Below are 19,111 nucleotides of genomic sequence, written 5' to 3' on the forward strand. Positions count from 1 at the left end.
TTACCACAGATCAAAAAGTTCTGGCATGAAGCCTATCAAATTACACATAATTTATTCCTTAAATAACAAAACCCATGGGGAGAGATGTTTGCGTAGCTTGCTCAGCTTTCTTGAAGAGGTAGGGGCTTCATCAGCTTTGGGGATCTGAGGAACATTTCCACATCATTCACCAATGGCTCTACTTTACTTTCATAATTGCACTGCTAAAGTAACCCCAGATTTCACGGCTCTACATTTTTTAAGCTAGATGGTGGGATGTCACCGATCCATTCATAGACAGCTTTCAGTTTCATGACAATTGTTTTGTTCCATTCTACAGGTCGTTGAAGTAAAAGCTAACAAAAGAACCGGAGAGGATGACTTTGTTGGCTGCATGAGAAAGTCTTTGGAACAGCACTATGGAGACAAAACAGTGGGAATTGGAGGCACATTTGTGATTAAAGAGGGAAAAGCAAAGCTGCATGTCATGGTGAGTTTCAAGCAAAGCACTATAAGGTGAAATACCTCTGGTTATCTTGGTTTGACCATGAATGCTATTTTAGAACAAGCAAAAACATTACTAAAAGAAGTTGATTAAACCGGGAGACCACTGTCAATGGTGTCAATCACTAAGTGCTAACATGATTATGCACAGTGCACTCTAGCGTTGAAGGAATGTGGTCCTCTGACAAGGTATGATAATACAAATTGAACCCTGCAGTAAATAGCATGTGGACACCCACCCCAACCTAAGGTACACTGAACACTTTAGTCAGGGCTTACTTTGTTGTTTCTAACCTCTAAAGAATCTCTCAACATAGGAAACTGCCCTCAGTGGTCTTCAGTGGTGGTACATGCATTTTGTACTGGGTTTCGACCACGTATGGATTAGGGGCGAGGAGATAGCCTATGAGAACATTTAAATATTTTTACTTGAGGTTCCCCCAGCATTTATGCTTTTTTCACCCATGTATCAAAGCAAACTAGGGGCTATTTTAGTGAATCTACTTGTTCACTGCACACATTTTATGTCTTGTTTTCAGTTTCCTCTAGTGAACATATAGCACTCCAAATCTTAACTTAGTTACTGACTTAGTTGGTATTAGTTGATTTCAAATTAATGTATTACTTGACCTAAATTCCTTGAGTTGGCAGGTGAATGCTCTCTTAAGGTTATCCCCGCACATTCTGCAGGTGTTATGAGCCCTGGGCATTTAGGGGGCCAAATACCCATTTATAATGGGGCAATCTGAACCTGTTAATCCCCCTCCTTAGTCAGCTTCACAGTTCACGAACAAAGATGAGGTTGGGTTGGTAAAATCATGCATGGTGAACATTCATCTCAGTTCTCCACGAAGTGCAAATTGATAGACATTTTGATTGTGAATGGTTATTCAGACAAACAAATGAAGGATTGGGAACAAATTATTCCATTTCCCCGTTGCAGTTTTCTTAAAATGTCCACCTCTGAGTTGTCGATGACAAGTGGAACACTACTCATTCCAAGTCTTTTTCACTCTGCTTGCAAGATACAAGACCTTGGGCAAGAGTGGCCCACTCTATGGGAGATAGGCCATAAGGTTATATCAGACACTGATCATTCCACCATTTACTTAAACAAGAAGTCACCTATTTTCCCCTTCTGCTAAACTGGGTGTGCTTTGTTTTTTAACTGAGGGTGTAGGTATGCCTGAATTAAAGTATGTAGCATAGCACCAGGGACCAAAGAGAGACAACAAAAACTGAATACACCTACAACCCTAGACACTGTATGGCCCAGAGGCTATACTCTCTTTAGATGGGACAAATTCATGTTGAGCCACCTTAGTGTTTAGAAACCATTAACATTACAATTCTTGCAGGTCTTTAAATCCAAAGACACAGACTGAAATCCTTCAGATCAAATAAGTTAAATTGGGTCAGGAATCTACCAAAATATGCAATCTTCTGTATATCTATTTAGAGCATTTTTTATTGTGTTTCCCATTATAAACAAGTCTTTTAAAATAAATAATGGGCAACAAAGGGAGGGCTCAATAATTTAACGAAAGCATCACGATTCTTTCATTGTAGTATCTGACAATATTATTTCTTCCATGCAGTTAAGAAATTTGTTAAATGTTATACATCGAACATCAAAAACATTGCTCCCTCATTCAATCATTCTACATGTTTCCGTCAATATGTGGTCACCATCAGAGCCACACATATAATATATTGTTACTTCAAATCACTACACTTGTTCCAGGTTGTTTTTGCTGCCCTACAATTTCTTCTATTTTTAATGTTTGACATATGTCTAGAAATGGTAATGTTTTGGAAATTCTTATATTCTTTTCAGCCCCAAGATTTCCCATCTTGTTTCGAATCAGATGAGGCTGTGGATCGTTGGTTAAAGTTTTATGAAATGAGGGCACCGTTGATCTGCCAGTCGGTGTTTGTATCTCGAGATCCAGTGAGTATGTTTTGGGCAACATAACATTGTACCTCTGTAATCATTAAAAGGTTTTATGGGTTAGAAAATGCACCAACATTTTTCATATTGTGGTGAACTATCATTGTGCAGTGGTATGTGTTCAGTCGTTTGAGTCAAACAATATTTATAATAGTGTAAACTTAAAATGCTAAACACTAAAAACCCAGCAGTGGGAGAAGCTTGTAGTACAGCCACAAGACATTCTACATTGTGAAGCTTTTAAGACTTGCTCTAATTAACCGTCTATTAACTGGCTACATTAAATATGTGTACCTCTAGTTTCTTGAAAGTGAAGTAAAAGCAATACATTTAAAAATAAATTGGGATACCTCATTACTTCCAGTAACCAATTAAAGCAAACACAACACCACTCTTGTAGGCACACTAACCAGATGTATTACCCTAGAGGGTAGCATAAGGAAGGTTACACTATTGTCTGCTATATGAAACCAGTAAGCTAGAATAAACAACCAAGATGTGGCCATTTGGAAGTATGTACTAAAAGTCTACAATCTCAGATGCAATATGTGTAGTTTGCCACCCACAAAATTTTCTTGGATTAATCTGCACAGAATAGTTTTTTATTTTGGCAAAATAAGTGCTTGCACACAAATTAAATGAGGTTTATGAGATTGGCCCGCACATCTCAGATTTGAACACATTAATATTCCAATTCCCAAATGAACCTATGTCAGCTGTGTGAGCAAGTATCTACTTAAACCCAGAGGTTTTTGGATTTTGTACCACCTGATTCCTGGATCTCTGCAATGTGTGAGATGCCAAAATTATGCTTTACCTACTGTAAGCTTCTTTTAACATAGTTATGAGTGGTAAACACCAGTGTCCACCTTTTAAAACAAGGCCCACTCCTATGCAGCTGGGGTGAAAGGCCAAACACTGATTACATGAGGACACGTATGTACACTCATAGGCAGGCTGCGTGAGGAAAACTGACTCAGCCTGGTATCTGCAAAGGTAATCAGTCGCAGTGGTATCCCAAATTAATATCCTGTTTTTTTTTTTTAACTTTAGTGTAAGCCTGTGTTTACGCTCTGGGTGAAAACTGCACAAGATATAACTAGTTTAACATAACAAAAAGCTTAACATTACTTTTCCTATAAACATTTCCTGAGGTGAAATAAAATGTTAATTTGGCCATATTTACACTCCTCTATGCTATGCGTTTTGATTTTTGCAATATTTCCCTGAGCGAGTCTTATAAACATTCAGGTTTTGAACTTTTGGGCCATGCTAATTACCCTTCTGACCAGCTGGCAATTCAAAACCTCCCCTGGACAATAGGCTTACTGGAGAGTCATTAGCTGTGTCTTTGTAGAGGAAGAGTAGGGGTAAGAACTCTGCATAGGGTGATTAGCTGACACTCACTGACAAGCCTGGGCATATCCTCCTCTTTAAGACAAAGGTGTGGCAGAACTTTGTCACCTGACACACCATGTGCCCCTTGGAAGTCTTAGAGGGAAACAGTCAGTTAGGGGGGAGGTAAAATAGGAGAGAGTTTGTAGACTACACCATGAATGTGCCATCCTCAGAAATTCCAGGATTCTATGCCGGTGGGTGGGCCCGCATGTGGTCTGCTCCCAAGATGTGTTAGGGTAGAAGGTGATGTAGCATCTCTGGACTGGTTAGAGATGTCCACCTTCTAAAACTCTATACCTCCACTTTTAAATGCCTGCTCAGGGGTAGACACTTTGAGAGAAGAGATAACTACAGACCGAGAGGAAGGGCTAACCAGCTGGCTTATGAGCCCCTGCATAGAGAGGACTCCAGTTGTGTATGCCTTTGTACTCTGGGCTCCCAGACCCCTTTAGGGGACAGAAGAAGATTAATTTACTAGACAATCTGGGGGGGTCCACTGAAACTCTTTTAGACATTCATTGTCCACAGACTCCACAAAGCACATAGATGCCAGGGAGGAGATCAGGAGGCACCTAGAGAGTGCAGCTAGTGTTTGCGTTTAAGGTTTCAGGGTGCTGTTGCTAGCGACCCCAAGTCAAGAGATTACCAGGAGCTAAGGGGCCAGAGGTGAGGTCCATGAGCCTTTTCCTCAGTGGAGGAACAGCAGTGTAAAACAAGAAAGCTATCCCAAAATATAGAGGCCAGGAGACCCTAAGAATGCGCTCCCAGTGGCTGGAGTGCACCACCAAGAGCAAGAAACCCCGAACCTTGTCCAAAAAGGCCTATTCAGGCTAGAGAATCAGCATTTGTTTGTCACACTTCTGTGCAATCTGTCCAGCCAATTAAAAGACATATGGACAATATATGCACATAGCTCAGGCTCCTTGTCCATTTGTTTCATTTACGCAGTGAGTGCACTCATGCATTTGTCAACATTTTAAAGATCAGCGTTTTAAAGGTCGTACCCATACTTTCAGGCCACACAGCCCCTGAAGATATTCAGGTTTTGGAGGACTTCTGTGCAAAGCAAAACATTATTGCACCCAGGATTCACCACTAAATGAATAAGCAGGAGCCGACCGTGTGCTCAGCTTTTGCATATTTTGAAAGCATAATCAGCTCAGTGGTTGTGTTACTCTGCTGATTCCAATAAAAGGTGTAAACGTACTTAGTAATGCAAGCAAATGTGTATTTTACAGAGAATGTGCACATCGGCATTGACATTTTTAACCCTTTCCATGCTGAGGACTGCCAGGGGTCTTCCTTATTCTCGGTGATCGTGTGCTGGGGACGGCTCCTGGCCGCTCCTGCACATGAGCAGGAAATCCCTCTGATGCAGGCACCATAGGGATTTCCTTTCTGCAAAAACAACCTTGGGAGGTGATTCCAAGTTCCTCACCTCCTGAGGTGGTTTTGGGTTTTCATTGAAATGATGATCAACGCGTACAGCACGCTGACGTCATTTCAAAGAAGACAACAGTGATCGGCTCATTTCACTTTCCCTGCCTCTGTACTCAGAGGGCTATTTAAGCCCACTAGGATGCCAAGGATTATTTTTGTTTATTTAGTTTAGGGGTGGGGGTGGACCATGATGGCCTTTTCAGTGACACCACCCCCCCTAAAAAATTACTTCAGTATTTAAGCCCCCCACCCCAGGTAGGCAGATGTGAGTGGGGAGGGGGGGCAGAAAGCCCACTAGGATGCCGGGGATTTTTTCCTATATTTAGTGTGGGGGCGGGCCGTGATGGCCGTTTCAATGCCACGACCCCAAAAGAGTACCGTCTTTCTGCGCCCCCATGGGGCTGATGGGAGCAATAGCCCCTGATCTAGGCAAAGGGGGGGGGGATATAGCTAATTTCTCAGTCCCCTCCACTCGAATCTGCTAACCCTAGGTACCTTTAGAACCTCTACGATGTTGAGAAAAAAAGGATGCAAATTTGGGGTGGATTGCTTATGTGGACAAAACGTTGGGGTTCAGACTGGACTTTGCTAAGTAAATAAAAAGGTATTGTGCGATATTAGGAATAGATAAGCAGCGTAAAGTGCAATTTTATTTTTAGATGTGACTGGGGATACCTGTATGATAGACATCAGGTCTCATTAGTATTTATATTTTCTCACAACGTTTGTCCCATGCTTATAGGAGAAAAGCAATAGTTTAGAAACTGCTTGATTTCAATGGCAGTTAACTTAAAATGGATCCTGATACAAATGTAATCATTTATTAAAACCTTTATTCAAGAAAAAAAAGGGACCCATGATATGATGTCCATATATGTAACGTATAAACCACACCTTTCATGAGGAAGATGTCCTGTATCCTACCTAGCTATGGTCACATTTTCCAAAAGATACCTTCTTTTGTAACGTATACCCGAATCAGTTCAGTACATTCCATGGAAGTTCAAGGTCTCACCCCAAAGAAGAAAGTCAGCACAAATTGGAAGTGTGCGTCAACTTGAAATTGCTCATCCCATTTGAATTGTGCATCAACATTACAAGGACATTGTTTTAAGGAATTGGTTAAACATTCCCAGTAACAGAAAAAAAAGTTAACGTGTAGGCGAGATTATCTAGCATCAGCTATTCTTTATGCAAGAGATGCCTTCTCCACTGCCCTTCCTTCAATTTAAGGCTTCAAGAAAGAGATATAGTTAAAAGACTTAGGGGGTCATTCTGACCGCGGCGGACGGCGGTCGCCGCCCGCCACGCGGTTCCCGCCGAAAGACCGCTCCGCGGTCAAAAGACCGCGGCGGTCATTCTGGCTTTCCCACTGGGCTGGCGGGCGACCGCCGAAAGTCCGCCCGCCAGCCCAGCGGGAAACACCCTTCCCACGAGGACGCTGGCTCAGAATTGAGCCGGCGGTGTGGGAAGGTGCGACGGGTACAGTTGCACCCGTCGCGAATTTCAGTGTCTGCTAGGCAGACACTGAAATTCTTTTTGGGGCCCTCTTACGGGGGCCCCGCGGCACCCCCTACCGCCATCCTGTTCCCGGCGGGAGAACCGCCAGGAACTGGATGGCGGTAGGGGGTGTCATCCGCCGCCATGGAGGATTCTCAAGGGCAGCGGAAAGTCGGCGGGACACCGCCGACTTTCCGTTTCTGGCCGCGGCTGACCCGCTGCGGTCAGAATGCCCAGCGGTGCACCGCCATCCTGTTGGCGGTGCTACCGCCGACCTCCGCCATGGCGGTAATTCCCGCCAGGGTCAGAATGACCCCCTTAATGACCCTTCCCTCTCATGAAGAAGTGGCTTATTGCTTTAACATCCGGAGTATGAATGTCGTGAGATGCACCCTGTTAAAAACCTGCCTAAGTACATGAAGACCCTACTCACCTTCATTAGATCTAACCTTTTTTCTGTTCCCATAGAAATGAACAAAACAGCAAAGTTGGATTTGCATGAAAGGTTACTGCGCTCTCTTCTTTAAAATTTATCATTCTCAGAAGTGGATCTAAATGTGAAATAGAAAATAGAATTATGGGGTATCATGGGCACCCTTTACTGCAATGCAATCTTAGGAAAACTATCACATGTTTAGTACAATACTTAGGCAGTTCGGCGGTGAAGCTCTGAAGTCTAAGACTATGTATGTAATGCGACAGTCACTTATTTTTTGGGGCTGTCTATTTACTAGTAAGTCACAGAAGGACATGGCGACTAAAAGGAATTGCCTAGAACCCTATCATGTACCAGGTCCACTTCTGGCTTGAAAACAGTGCTTTATCAGATGCATCACACCTGTACCCATTCCAAAACATATCTGAACAGCAAAATATCGTTAGGAGATTGAGCCTGGAGCCATTTCCACTTACATATGTGGGACCTGGGAGTGTTGTAAATGAACGTGCAGTGGTCCTGTCGTATCTTGGGTGCCTGTTTCTGAGATTTTAGGAATTATGTTGTCATCCTGTGCATCCTGCAGTCATTTTCCATTTTCTCAAAATAGGTTTTGCTTTCTGTCTAGGGGCTGGACCTGCGGGTGGAGCACACCCATTGCTTTAGCCACCATGGCGATGGAGGCCACTACCATGACGACACCACTCCAGAGACTGTACAGTACCTGGGATACTTCCATCCTGCTGAGATTCTCTTCCGCATCGACAGGCCAAAGAATAGTAACTAGATTGGGCAATGGATGGATGTTAACAGCAGGTTTTGTAAGGTTGTACACACCATAGCTCTGTACACTTTTAAAGGTAAAGGGAACATTTTTCACCTTACAATGGCAATGTTACCTAATAGTGTACCTGATTCTACATAACAGCAAGCTATACGTTGAAATATTCCTCACATCAATGATGGCTCAGATTTGCCACAGACCCAGATTATTATGTTGTAATCATAATCATAATCTCTTTGAATGTAGGGTTTACCCCCTTGTTCTTTCGAAACGATCACAAAAAATCCCATGAAACAAAAAATAATTTACCATGCCTAATAATCGCTAAACTTACATCACAGAAACTTTACCAGAAAAATACCTTTCCAAAGGTATTCTGTCAAGTGAATAAATTACCTGAATTAAATGGATGTCCATCATCCATATATGCTTTCTATATATAAGCAGATTTCTTACTCTCAGTACTAATAATTAATCACATGAAAGAAACCGTTAAGGCAGATCATCAGTCTAATAAAAATTCTTACCGATCTTGAAATAATGCTGAGTATAGTCGTACTCGGGCCTTCGTATGAAACCTAATTTTAGCCAGAATATGTTATTACAATTCTTTCATATTGGAAATCATGGGTAAGTTTCCTTCAGTTGTGCAGTTGTTGTAGAGCATGTTTCTTAATTGATCACCAAAATTTTGGAGGGACTGTGCTGGCTCTTTCACAAGTTACTTATGACCACAATATCCGGACAGCCTAGAGATGAGCATCTGCTGGGATCCTGAATTCTAACCTTACTCCCAGAATAGAAAGCAGAAGGCTTTAGATTGTATAGGGACGAGAGAGTGTCCCTCTGTTCCACTGAAGAGGAAGAAAAGAAGCTAAAACTGTTGTCCGGATGACCACCTGTTGCAGACTTCAGGATCCTACTGGTGCTAGACTTCTGCTACCAGAAAGTGCATGTTTGTTCCAGCTGCTGCCCCCTAACAGCAGATGCATCTCCAGTCCATCTACAGTCATTCAGTGCCAGGAGCCTAGAATGGGCATCCAGTGTGCTGCGGGTGGTTTTCATCCCTGTGGCTCCAGATGGTAGCAGGTTGACTCCATAGACAATTTTTGTTGTTCCAAAGTTACACACTAATGTTTTTTGGTAGAGCTCCACACACACCTATCACCCCTTCTTGTTTGCACCTGCCCGCGCCACTCTAGCTGAAGCCAGGAGTCAGAAGAGTGAATAAATCCTTTTGAGGCCTAGCAAGACCTCCCCGTGAATGATGCGCCTGTGATTGTCCTGGTTGATTCCTCCTCACTCCCTCAGCTCCCTCTGTGACCTATGGATAGCTTCAGTCAGAGCTGTGAGCTCCTGATCCCAAAGTCGACTGGCGGGCAGCTATCTTCTAGTGCCTACTGCTACTACTACTGCCGTAGTGGAGCCCTGAAAGGTGATCCCTTCTGAACATTAAGGACAGCGGATGCTCTAGAATGTTGGAGCGTTGATGATTTCAGCAACATGTGCAGAGTTTTAACACACAGTCACCCACGTTGTGTTCAGAAACCTTGCCACGTGCTCCAATTGACCGAGAAGAGCAAAAGCTCTGTCGACTGCAAGGAAGCTTGAAACGTTCAGTGCTTTTCATAGCGGCTTCCATTTTCTGTTACCGTAATAATTTGCCTGACGAATAGCTATTGGTCAGGCAAAGGGACCAATGCAAGGAGTTTGCATTGATTCATTAGGCATAACAAGGTTCCGAAGTACGTACAGAATAGCTTGTGCTCTTAATTTAAGAAAGCAGTGTATTGAAGTGTGTGACACCTTGACTTCCGTGCATTTTTATCAGGATGAATGGATTTATTGTGCAAGCAAAGAATGCTGTTCAAGTATTAATCATGCTGTGTATTTATTCAGCCAGCGCCTATCCATCAATGGAGAAGTGTAAAATAACCTCCAATAATGTGACAAACACTAATCCTGTGTGAATGCAGTAAATGAAGGTGATCTGTTACTCAAAGTGCTCTAGCATACCTGCTAATCACAGACACTCTCATTGTATAAAGGAACAGTGCACAAAATGTGAACTCGGGGAGACATCCCAATGTGCAGGATTGAAGGGGTGACATATCCATATTATCCAAGTGTGCTATCGTTTTGATCAATAAAAAAATAATTTTCTCGCCATATATTATTGAAAGTTATTAAAAACTTTTGCATACTGAGTTTGTACAGAAACAGGTTTGGGCAGTCCGCTGTTCTTGTTTAGTTTACAGTTGCACATATTTTCTGCCGCATTTTACTTGCGTGAATTGTTCTGTGATTCCATAACATGACATGAACAATACCTATTGAGAGCTCTGGTTACAGTGATGGCCCCACACAGCAACCGAGCATATGATCTAGTAACATGCAGTAGTATTAGAACCGTGGGGCGGTGATGGGACACTTGCCAAAAGCTGGGAAATGTCCCACCTGGTCTTCGCCTGGGGCAGACGACATGCCAGCAGGAACAGCTTTGGAGGTTGCATCAACCATGGCAATGCTCAACAAAAAAAGTCCACTCCAGCACTATATGTCATTGCTTGCTAAGCGCTGCACGATCGCATGGGTGTTTGAACTGGTGTGGGAATGGCTCCTGTGACAATTTTTGCCACCATGTGCCAACAGTACGCTTTAAATAGGTGATTTATATTTTTTGGGAATTTCTGAATGTGTGCATATATTTTATTCTACATATATACAGAGAGGATACATAACCTTGTCATATCGTCCTATATGGCCATCAAGGAGTGTTAGTGACACTAAAAACCACATTAGTTTGTAAGTGCTACCTGAAGCATGGCATGGCAGTATAGGCCCATATTACACACAGGCATTATATATTTTTTATTTTGAAAGTTTACTTCAGTGCATTTAGAATGAAGGTGATATTAAAAAAACAGGGCCTTGTTCATTGAAAACTGTAAGTGAAAACCTGTGTGCTTGTTTGTGGCAAGTAGAAAACATCATTTCACTACAAAGTTCTGATGTTACGGCTTTGCTTTGTTAAAAAACACATTTGGTCTGTAGGAGATTTTTAAAACTGTTTCTACAATGTGGCCTTTGCAAGGATTGCAACTGCAAGTCAGTATGTATTAAAGATACTTTGTGAATTGGAAAAGTCTTTCAGGCTTGCAAAATGCCTTTTCCTACCATTAGGAGGGGATGTGAAATTGCAATTTGGGAAACCATGTATTGGTGGTTTATAACTATATTTAGGATGAGGAATGCCATTGAACGTATACCCAAAAGCAACTTAGGGTAGGCCCTTGGGACGGGTTCTGGTTTATGAATGGTGCTGGGTGTGTTGGAATTCCCTACATGTCAGCAAGCAACAAGGTTATGGAACAAATGCGTGACTTCATCTCAGCCTCTGGCGATCAATCAGGGCCACGCTGTAATACACTTTTTTTTTTTTTTAACCTACAATTACACTCTAAACAGAGAAAAGTCACATGCAACTCAGTTGTCTTCCTGCTCTATTAGGAGGAAACGTTTAGCTCAAACTGCCAGTCAAGGTATCTTCCAGATGGAAAGAATAAGCAACCTTAGGCCGGTTTGAATCTACTCATGCCTCTTTACTCTTTGTTGGCCTACCATCCGATAACTTTGGGATGGTTCTGCGTAAAGTAACTACCCTCGGCTACCTGTAACCACTTCCACGTGCTCCTAAACAGTACACCTTCACAATCCATCCTTTAAGGAGTTGTTGGTACAATCCAAGAACTTCTAATCTATTTGCATTTCAGAGGTACTCTTTGCCTTTGCGATTGATGTAAGATACATTGTTCTAATCATGCCTTCTACAGCTTTCCCCCATATTTGGGATATACGATTACTAACTGTTACACAATATACAACTTTTCATCTTCAATGCAGGTTCACTAGTGACCGTAACATATTAGTCGTAAAGAAAAGGGGGTGCTTCTGCCGCTGTATTTAATTCACTCCTGTGATAGGGTACATCTGAATCAGCAGTGTCCTGTAAGAAGCAACATATGTACATTTTTCAGGTATTTAGTTTTTAAAGCAATAGGCGGAAACACATGGCAGATTATTGACATCATGTGAGATATATCAAACATTATATACAAAAATACGCCCCCGTGAGTGCAAAGTGTCTAGGTGTGCATGTGTATATTTGTCTCTGTGGAGGTTTAAAATACAATGGTTTTTTGTATACAGTAAAACAGGTAAGAGCAACCAGTCCATTATTTTGGAGGAAAGATCCACATGGGAGAAGTTTAGCGTTGTGTAAAGCCCCTCTTTAAATGTTAAGCCGTAAAGAGGTGGACAGAATTCACACAAGTGCTTTCTCCACTGTGTAAGGTGTGTACCCCTTTGTGAAGTAATTTTACCCTCTTTACGCCCGGTTGGTTACCTTGCTCTTCTGGGTATGGACGCGTTTCGGCCTCTTGAGGTCTCTCTGGGCAAGGCCTGGTGCAGACCGTAGACCGTTTTAGATTGTATTGTGAGGACCTTAATCATGTCATAGGAGTCCTCAACGGTGTTGATGCGGTATAGATCTTTGATACTTGAAGAAAAACTGCATTCTTGCGTGTTGCAAAGTTGAAGTAGGAAAACACCTATATGAAACTCAGACTTCTGAAAGTTATGAAGCCTCCTCAAGTTGTGTGGATACTAGCAATGGCTGCCTTCTGGTCTAGGGTCCTGATTTTATTTCCCAAGTGTGACGCTGGGCGCAGTGACAACGGGCTCCCGAAGCAGCAAAGCACAGACGTACTGCAGAGTTCTGGGCGTCCTTCTTAACAGCAAACAACATGTGCACCATACATCTCAGATTGACCGCTGAGACCCTTCTCAAGAACGTGGGCGGCTCTATTGAAAGAAAAATTATTCCACCTAGCTAAGGTACTAGAAAGTTGTGTAGGACAATAATGTAAGAAATACGCCACTTCAAAGACCGACTTTACAAGTTCCATTTAGACATCAGCATTCAGCTTGCATTCCTCTAAATTGTGGGCAATGCACAGCGCATCCTGGACAAAGGTGATTTCTTCCTTTTAATTCTCTGATATCTGTTGATGGTTGTGGTCAAGCACGCCTAATCTAAAATCTACTAAAGAATGGATAGTGCAGAGCGGAACAGTTCTCAAAAGGTCCTCTTTCTATACCTTCACAGCCACACCCTACTAATAAAAATATCCCCCTCTGACTCCCTCCCCATGTCTCTCCTGTTCTATCCAATGTTCCATCATTGTCTTTAGCCTCTAGACTGAATGACTAAGTGTGCTCATGAAAAGCTCCAACATTTACTATCATCTCAATCTCAGTGGCACCGAGCTGTACCGGAGAGTCTCTTCCCCTGAAAACACAGCATCCCTGACCTAAATTCATAGTAAATCCCATACCTGCATGTCCATCCACCATCTGAAATTAAATCTTTCCAAAACAGATCTGCCTGTCTCACTGCCCCATTCCAGTTCAGACTTGACCTAAAGCCCTCAACATATTCAACTGCAAGCCACCCATTTTGTAATATGAAAATCTCTTGGACTTGTACTTGACACAAATCTGAATCTCCATAACCTCCCTAGCCTAAGCTGCCAATACCAGATAAAACACCTTAGGGGAGTTAAACCCTTAATCCTTGAGGCTGACCTAGTATACAGTAGCCTACGCTTAATCTGCCTCATATTAATGATCATGAATGGTACCCCAGGGCTCATCTCACTGGTCAGCTCTCCATTACAATGCATTTAGTCTTGTGCTTCATATGTACCACTGCATACATTCATCTCTCATTCCATCTCAAGAGTAATACAGTGAACTTAACTAATTTTTCCCAGCTAAAACTCTCAAAGCTGGAGTAAAGATTCTGATCTCTGTGGGCCATAAGCTGAAGTGCCGGCAGTTGTTGACTTGTCAGAGACCCGCTGACACCAGTGCCACATCCCAAGTTGACATGTAGTTAGTTGAGGAAGAACACAAGTCTGACTGGCTAGTGTGGCCGCAGTGGATCAGAATGAGAGCGAAGAGTTCTGTGCCCAACTCAAGAATGAACACCAGAGATATTAACAATTGTGAAAGTAGAAAACAAAAGCATACATCCCAACATTTTGTAAAAGGAAAGAGAGAGAGTGAAAAAGAGTTGGGGGAATTTATTTTCCCCATTCACCAATATTAAAAGAAAATCAGTTTTAGGCAGGAGCACTGGCAGCCCTGGCGTGGCAGCACCTGCAGCCTGTGCTGCACTTCTTCAGCCCGGGGCACGTCACTGTAGCGCTGTGAAAGTGCCACCTTAATCCCACCACGTTCTAGGCATAGGACATGTTCAGGAAGAGTGGTGACAAGACATTATGGGCATGATTACAACTTGGGAGGAGGTGTTAATCCGTCCCAAAAGTGACGGATATACCACCAGCCGTATTACGAGTCCATTATATCCTATGGAACTCGTAATACGGCTGGTGGTATATCCGTCACATTTGGGACGGATTAACACCTCCTCCAAAGTTGTAATCAGGCCCTATATTCCCTGTCTGAGTGTCAGTAGACACATCTAGCTATAGCTGCTTGCATTGTTCTGGTAAATGAAGCCCATTTCAGGATTTCTAAGTAATGTAAATGTTAGCTGATTAACAGCGAGAGGCTCAGTTGCATCTGAAAGGCAGTCTCTGCCCTCTCCCCAACTAGGCTTTTTAACCCTTCATTGCCTTTGCCAAAAAAAGATATAATGCCAGAAACTAAATTTTATTTTGCATTTCTTATTTCTCCACTTTCACGGCAGGACAGAGGATACATCATCTATTTTTTTTTCTCCAAACAACAGCTTGTTGCATTGCGGGGCTTGTTGTTTGGCCTTTAACAGTTTCATTGTGGGCTCATAACTTCACAATGTGAAGTGCTGTTGGCGAAAATCCCAGAATCGGCCACTAGTCAGCTAAGTTTAAAAAAATTGACAGTCCGCTATAGTTTAAAAGTTTTCCAAGTTGACTACTTCATTAAAAAAATGCTTATGTCACACGTAAATTCAAAAGTCAACTCTGATAACATATGTTGTTGGGGTGCACTCTTTCACTCATATCATGCATTTAAATCAACACTGACAATATCATTTTCTTTTCTTTTATGTAGCTTCACAACACAATAAAGGTACAACATAGATAGCAGCAGCACAACTTTCTCTAACAAATAATAACAATAATAAGTACATGTGACAGTAGTAAAATGAATTTAACATGATTCTCTCACACATACAGAACAGGTACAACACAGGTAGCTAATACACTGAAGAGTGTGCGAGAAGCGTAAAAGGACTGTTGTACCATTTCCATAAGCACCTAAGAAATACAAAACGTTTGGAAGAAATAGCAAACCACTTATGGAATTAACATACTGTATCAGGAGGGCTGGGGCAAATTTCCTTAGGACTCACTCCTTGAAAAGGCCTCACAATATGCTATTGGAGTGGTTATCTGAAACTGTAGCATGTTTTCCAGGGTGAGTCACTGTAATTGTAGTCTGTGCTATGAAACCGGCCGTGCCCACGCTGCCAAGCCACATTCACTGGTGACTGGGTGTGGGAATAGTGAGTGCATAGGCACTGAGGCCATGAACTACATGTTTAAGGCCAAAGCATCTCCTGCCTCGCTACCTGTACTACTAGGGGATTGGTGGTGAGGCAGTGAAAGTCATGTCCCATAATTCTGAACAGCCCTGTGTTGCATCCGATCTGGAAAATCAGCGCAGTGGAGGCTGAGAAGAGTAGCTATTAGCTCATCCTGGACCTCTTAACCGGCTGCAAGTGTCACTGACTGCCACTTTATATAGAGCTGAGTGTAGGAAATGGGGTTACTAGTTGACTCGGGTGTGAACCCTGGTCAAGCAGCTACTATAATCCTAGTTAAGATAAGGCACAAGCAAACCCCATATTAACCTGTGCTCAACCCCTGATAGCTTGGCACAGAGCAGTCAGGCTTAACTTAGAGGCAATGTATAAAGTATTTGTTCAATACTTTAAACAGTAAAACAGTGGAAACACAACACAAAAGGATCCCAAATAGAGACCAAATAGAACTTAATTTAATAAATAACACAAGACCAAAACAACAAAAATCCAATCAGCAGAACTTGAGTTATGATTTTTTAAAGAATAAACTGTAAGATAGTGCTTAAAAGCAGAAAGCGCCAACCGGGTATAACTGGTCACGACAGACTGCAACAAAGTGACGAGTTCAGGCTGACCGTGATGGAGCATGGGCTGGCTAGAGGGACCCAGTTAGGCCTGCTGAACAAAGTACCTTCAATCCTGGTTGTGGAGCGCTGAATGGATGCGAGGCAAAGATGCGTCTCACAGCTGAGGCGATGCATCGGTTCTGAGATGCAGCAAGGCTGTGGTACATGATTCAGTTGTTTCCACGTTGAGGGTCCCATTGACAAGTCTTGCGATGGAAAGGCTGGTGTTGGGGATGTATAGTGCTTTCAAGGTGAGTGCCTGCCGGTTCCGATGAGTGATGAGCCTGTGATGCAGAGCTCCGGTTTTATCGTCGAGAATGCTGTCAAAGGGAGAGACAGGGACCTGCTCTGGATGACGTCACGCCATGACGGTTCTGAAGGTGATGCATTGAACCCAAAATGCAGGGATGCAGCAGCAAGGTGAGTCTGCCCTGGGTCCAATCCACACAACAGCGGCAATGTATTGGATCTGCTCGGCAATGTGCTCCTCAGCCCATCAGCAGCATAGCAGTCCTTCTTCCTGGCAGAGTATCCACAGGACCAGAAGAGTACTGAAGTGCAAAGATTTCCCTTCCTCCCCTGGCCCGGCTCCAAGCATGCTGTAACAAAAATACAGGGTCATTAAGCTCCGGATGACCCATTAAGTGACACCTAAGCTCCCATTGTGTATGGCTGTCCAGGAGAAATACATAAAGCTCAACTGCCAACTACACCCAGTCATGTGACCACAGAGAGGCAGCAGGCACCAAATGGCGGAGACAAGAAAATGGCAACTTTCTAAAAGTGGTATTTTCAGAATTGCCATTTAAAATCGGATATCACCATGTTAGGAATTTAAATTGTGATTTCAGAGACACCAAACATGAAGATGAAGGGGTCATCTTTTCCATTTGGAAGCTATACTTATGTAATAAGGCAGCTCCAATGTTATCCTATCGGAGAGATGGGCCATGAAGTTGTGAAAAACGAATTTGAGTTTTTTTTACTATCAGGACATGTCAAACCCAACACTACATGTGCTACCTTTTAGATATACTGCACTCTGCCCTTTGTGCTGTCCAGGGCCTATCCTAGGGATGACCTATGTGTATAGAAAGGGAAGGTTTTCACCTTGCAACAGGTTTATTTTGCTAGGTCGGCATGTTTAAAACTGCATACACAGGCTCTGTAATGGCAGGCTTGAGCCGTTTCAAGGTCTACTTAAGAAGGTGGCTCAATCAGTACTGCAGGCTTACTAGTAGCATTTACTTTACAGGCCATGGGCACATGTAGAGCACTTTACTAAGGATTTATAGGTAAATAAATATGCCAATTGGGGAGATAAACCAATGTTATAATGTTTTAAGGAGTGAAAACATGCACTTTAACACTGGTTAGCAGTGGTAAAGTACCTAGAGTGCTAAGGCCAACAAAAAAAGATCCCGCAAAATGGAGGAGGAGAGGCAAAAAGTTCAAGGGAAGAGGCTGTCAGCTCTAGCACTAAAGTGTGAACTTTTACATAAAAAAGTGTATTTCGAAATTTGGTGGACATTGAGTCTAGTGGTTGCCAAATGCAATATTGCACGATTGTGGGGGGTCAGAGTAGCCGCCATGGGTGCGAGACTGGAATCGATTAGTGTTTGTTGACTGAGAGGGTGGTTTATGAAGGAAGGGACTGCTCCCAGAAATTGCCGAAAATCGGGGGGCCATGGAGCACCTACAAGGGAAATATCTGCAGTGACTTTGTTCCTTCTGGTTGATTGGGGGCTCTGGAAGGCCCACCTATGTCCTCTACAAATGTTGAATGAGTTGGCAGGAGGGGAGGAGACCCTGGTTGGTTATGTTGTAAGATTTGAAGCTTATTCACCCCACTGTACTGTCTGTTCACCAATATGCTGTGTACCTGTCCTTTACTGTGCTGTCATTAAACAGAGTTTTTTTAAAATGTATTTTCGATTGTTGCACTATAGCACCTAACATTATATGACTGCACTCCACTCAGAGAATTAGTGAACCACACAATTTCCTCTGTGACAGTTTTATTAATGACTTAAGAGGCATGTCAGTTGTTTTGTTTCTCCCATGGAGAAACATAACAGCCAATTAAACCATATTCAAGAGAAATTGTGGTGCAAGTGAAGTATTTGAAGATGTTCTCAGATGTAGTGATCATGGAAAAGAAGGCACAGGAAGACAAGTAATCGTGTTTGGTGAAGCCTGGAAGCCCGAATTGATATCAAGTTTCCTAATTAGACATGGTGCAGTTCCAGTCCTGGCTGGGTATCACATTATTTCCCCTTCTGCCCTAATGACAATTTTATTAGAGAATGAATGAATGAGGCATACATATACTTCAAAAATAAATTTTCTGGCACTGGAAGCAGAGGTAGGATGACCCAAGACCCAGATCATAGAAATTGGAAACATTCCTCTTCATAAAACAGGTACACCTTAGGCAGAAACAGTGCAACCTTTCCATCTTCAGAGGACAGATATGGCGAGGGCAGCATCAGCACAAACCTTTCTGATCACAGCATAGTTAAAAATTGGGCAGCAGCAGCACAAGCTTTACTGCCTCACAGAATAGGAGAAGTATGGCAGCAACAAAGCAAGCCTCTCTCTCTCATAGGACATAAACAGTCAAAACATGAGTCACATTTATATTGCAGACAGTTTTCTGAGGTGGGTGCTGAAGTCGCTTAGATTAATGTATAGATGGATGAATTATTGAATATGAAAGTTCAAAACTGAACGTAGACATTTGGGCTGCCGTGACATCTACGGCTGATGGTGCGCCCTATCCTAAAGGATTTCCTAATAAATATTCCTACCGAATGGGAGATCGCCTGAACGTTGAAGTTAGGATACTAGGTGTAGACATAAGGGACATTCCCAAAAAAGACATTAGACCAGGGTT

The 19,111-nt window shown here is 42.7% G+C and overlaps 1 protein-coding gene across 1 annotated transcript in view; it reads left to right on the forward strand.

Moving 5' to 3' along the window:
• LOC138286546 (ester hydrolase C11orf54 homolog) overlaps positions 1-10,163 on the forward strand; it is a 76,997-nt gene extending 66,834 nt beyond the window's left edge. Inside the window, exons 7-9 of the mRNA XM_069226924.1 lie at positions 320-469; positions 2,321-2,434; positions 7,837-10,163. Of these exons, the coding sequence (XP_069083025.1) occupies positions 320-469; positions 2,321-2,434; positions 7,837-7,995 (423 nt within the window). The 3' untranslated portion in view covers positions 7,996-10,163. The remainder of the gene's footprint in view (positions 1-319; positions 470-2,320; positions 2,435-7,836) is intronic.
• The last annotated feature ends 8,948 nt before the right edge of the window (positions 10,164-19,111 follow it).

This window comes from Pleurodeles waltl, chromosome 3_2 (genome assembly GCF_031143425.1).
Source record: "Pleurodeles waltl isolate 20211129_DDA chromosome 3_2, aPleWal1.hap1.20221129, whole genome shotgun sequence".
NCBI classification, from domain to species: Eukaryota; Metazoa; Chordata; class Amphibia; order Caudata; family Salamandridae; genus Pleurodeles; species Pleurodeles waltl.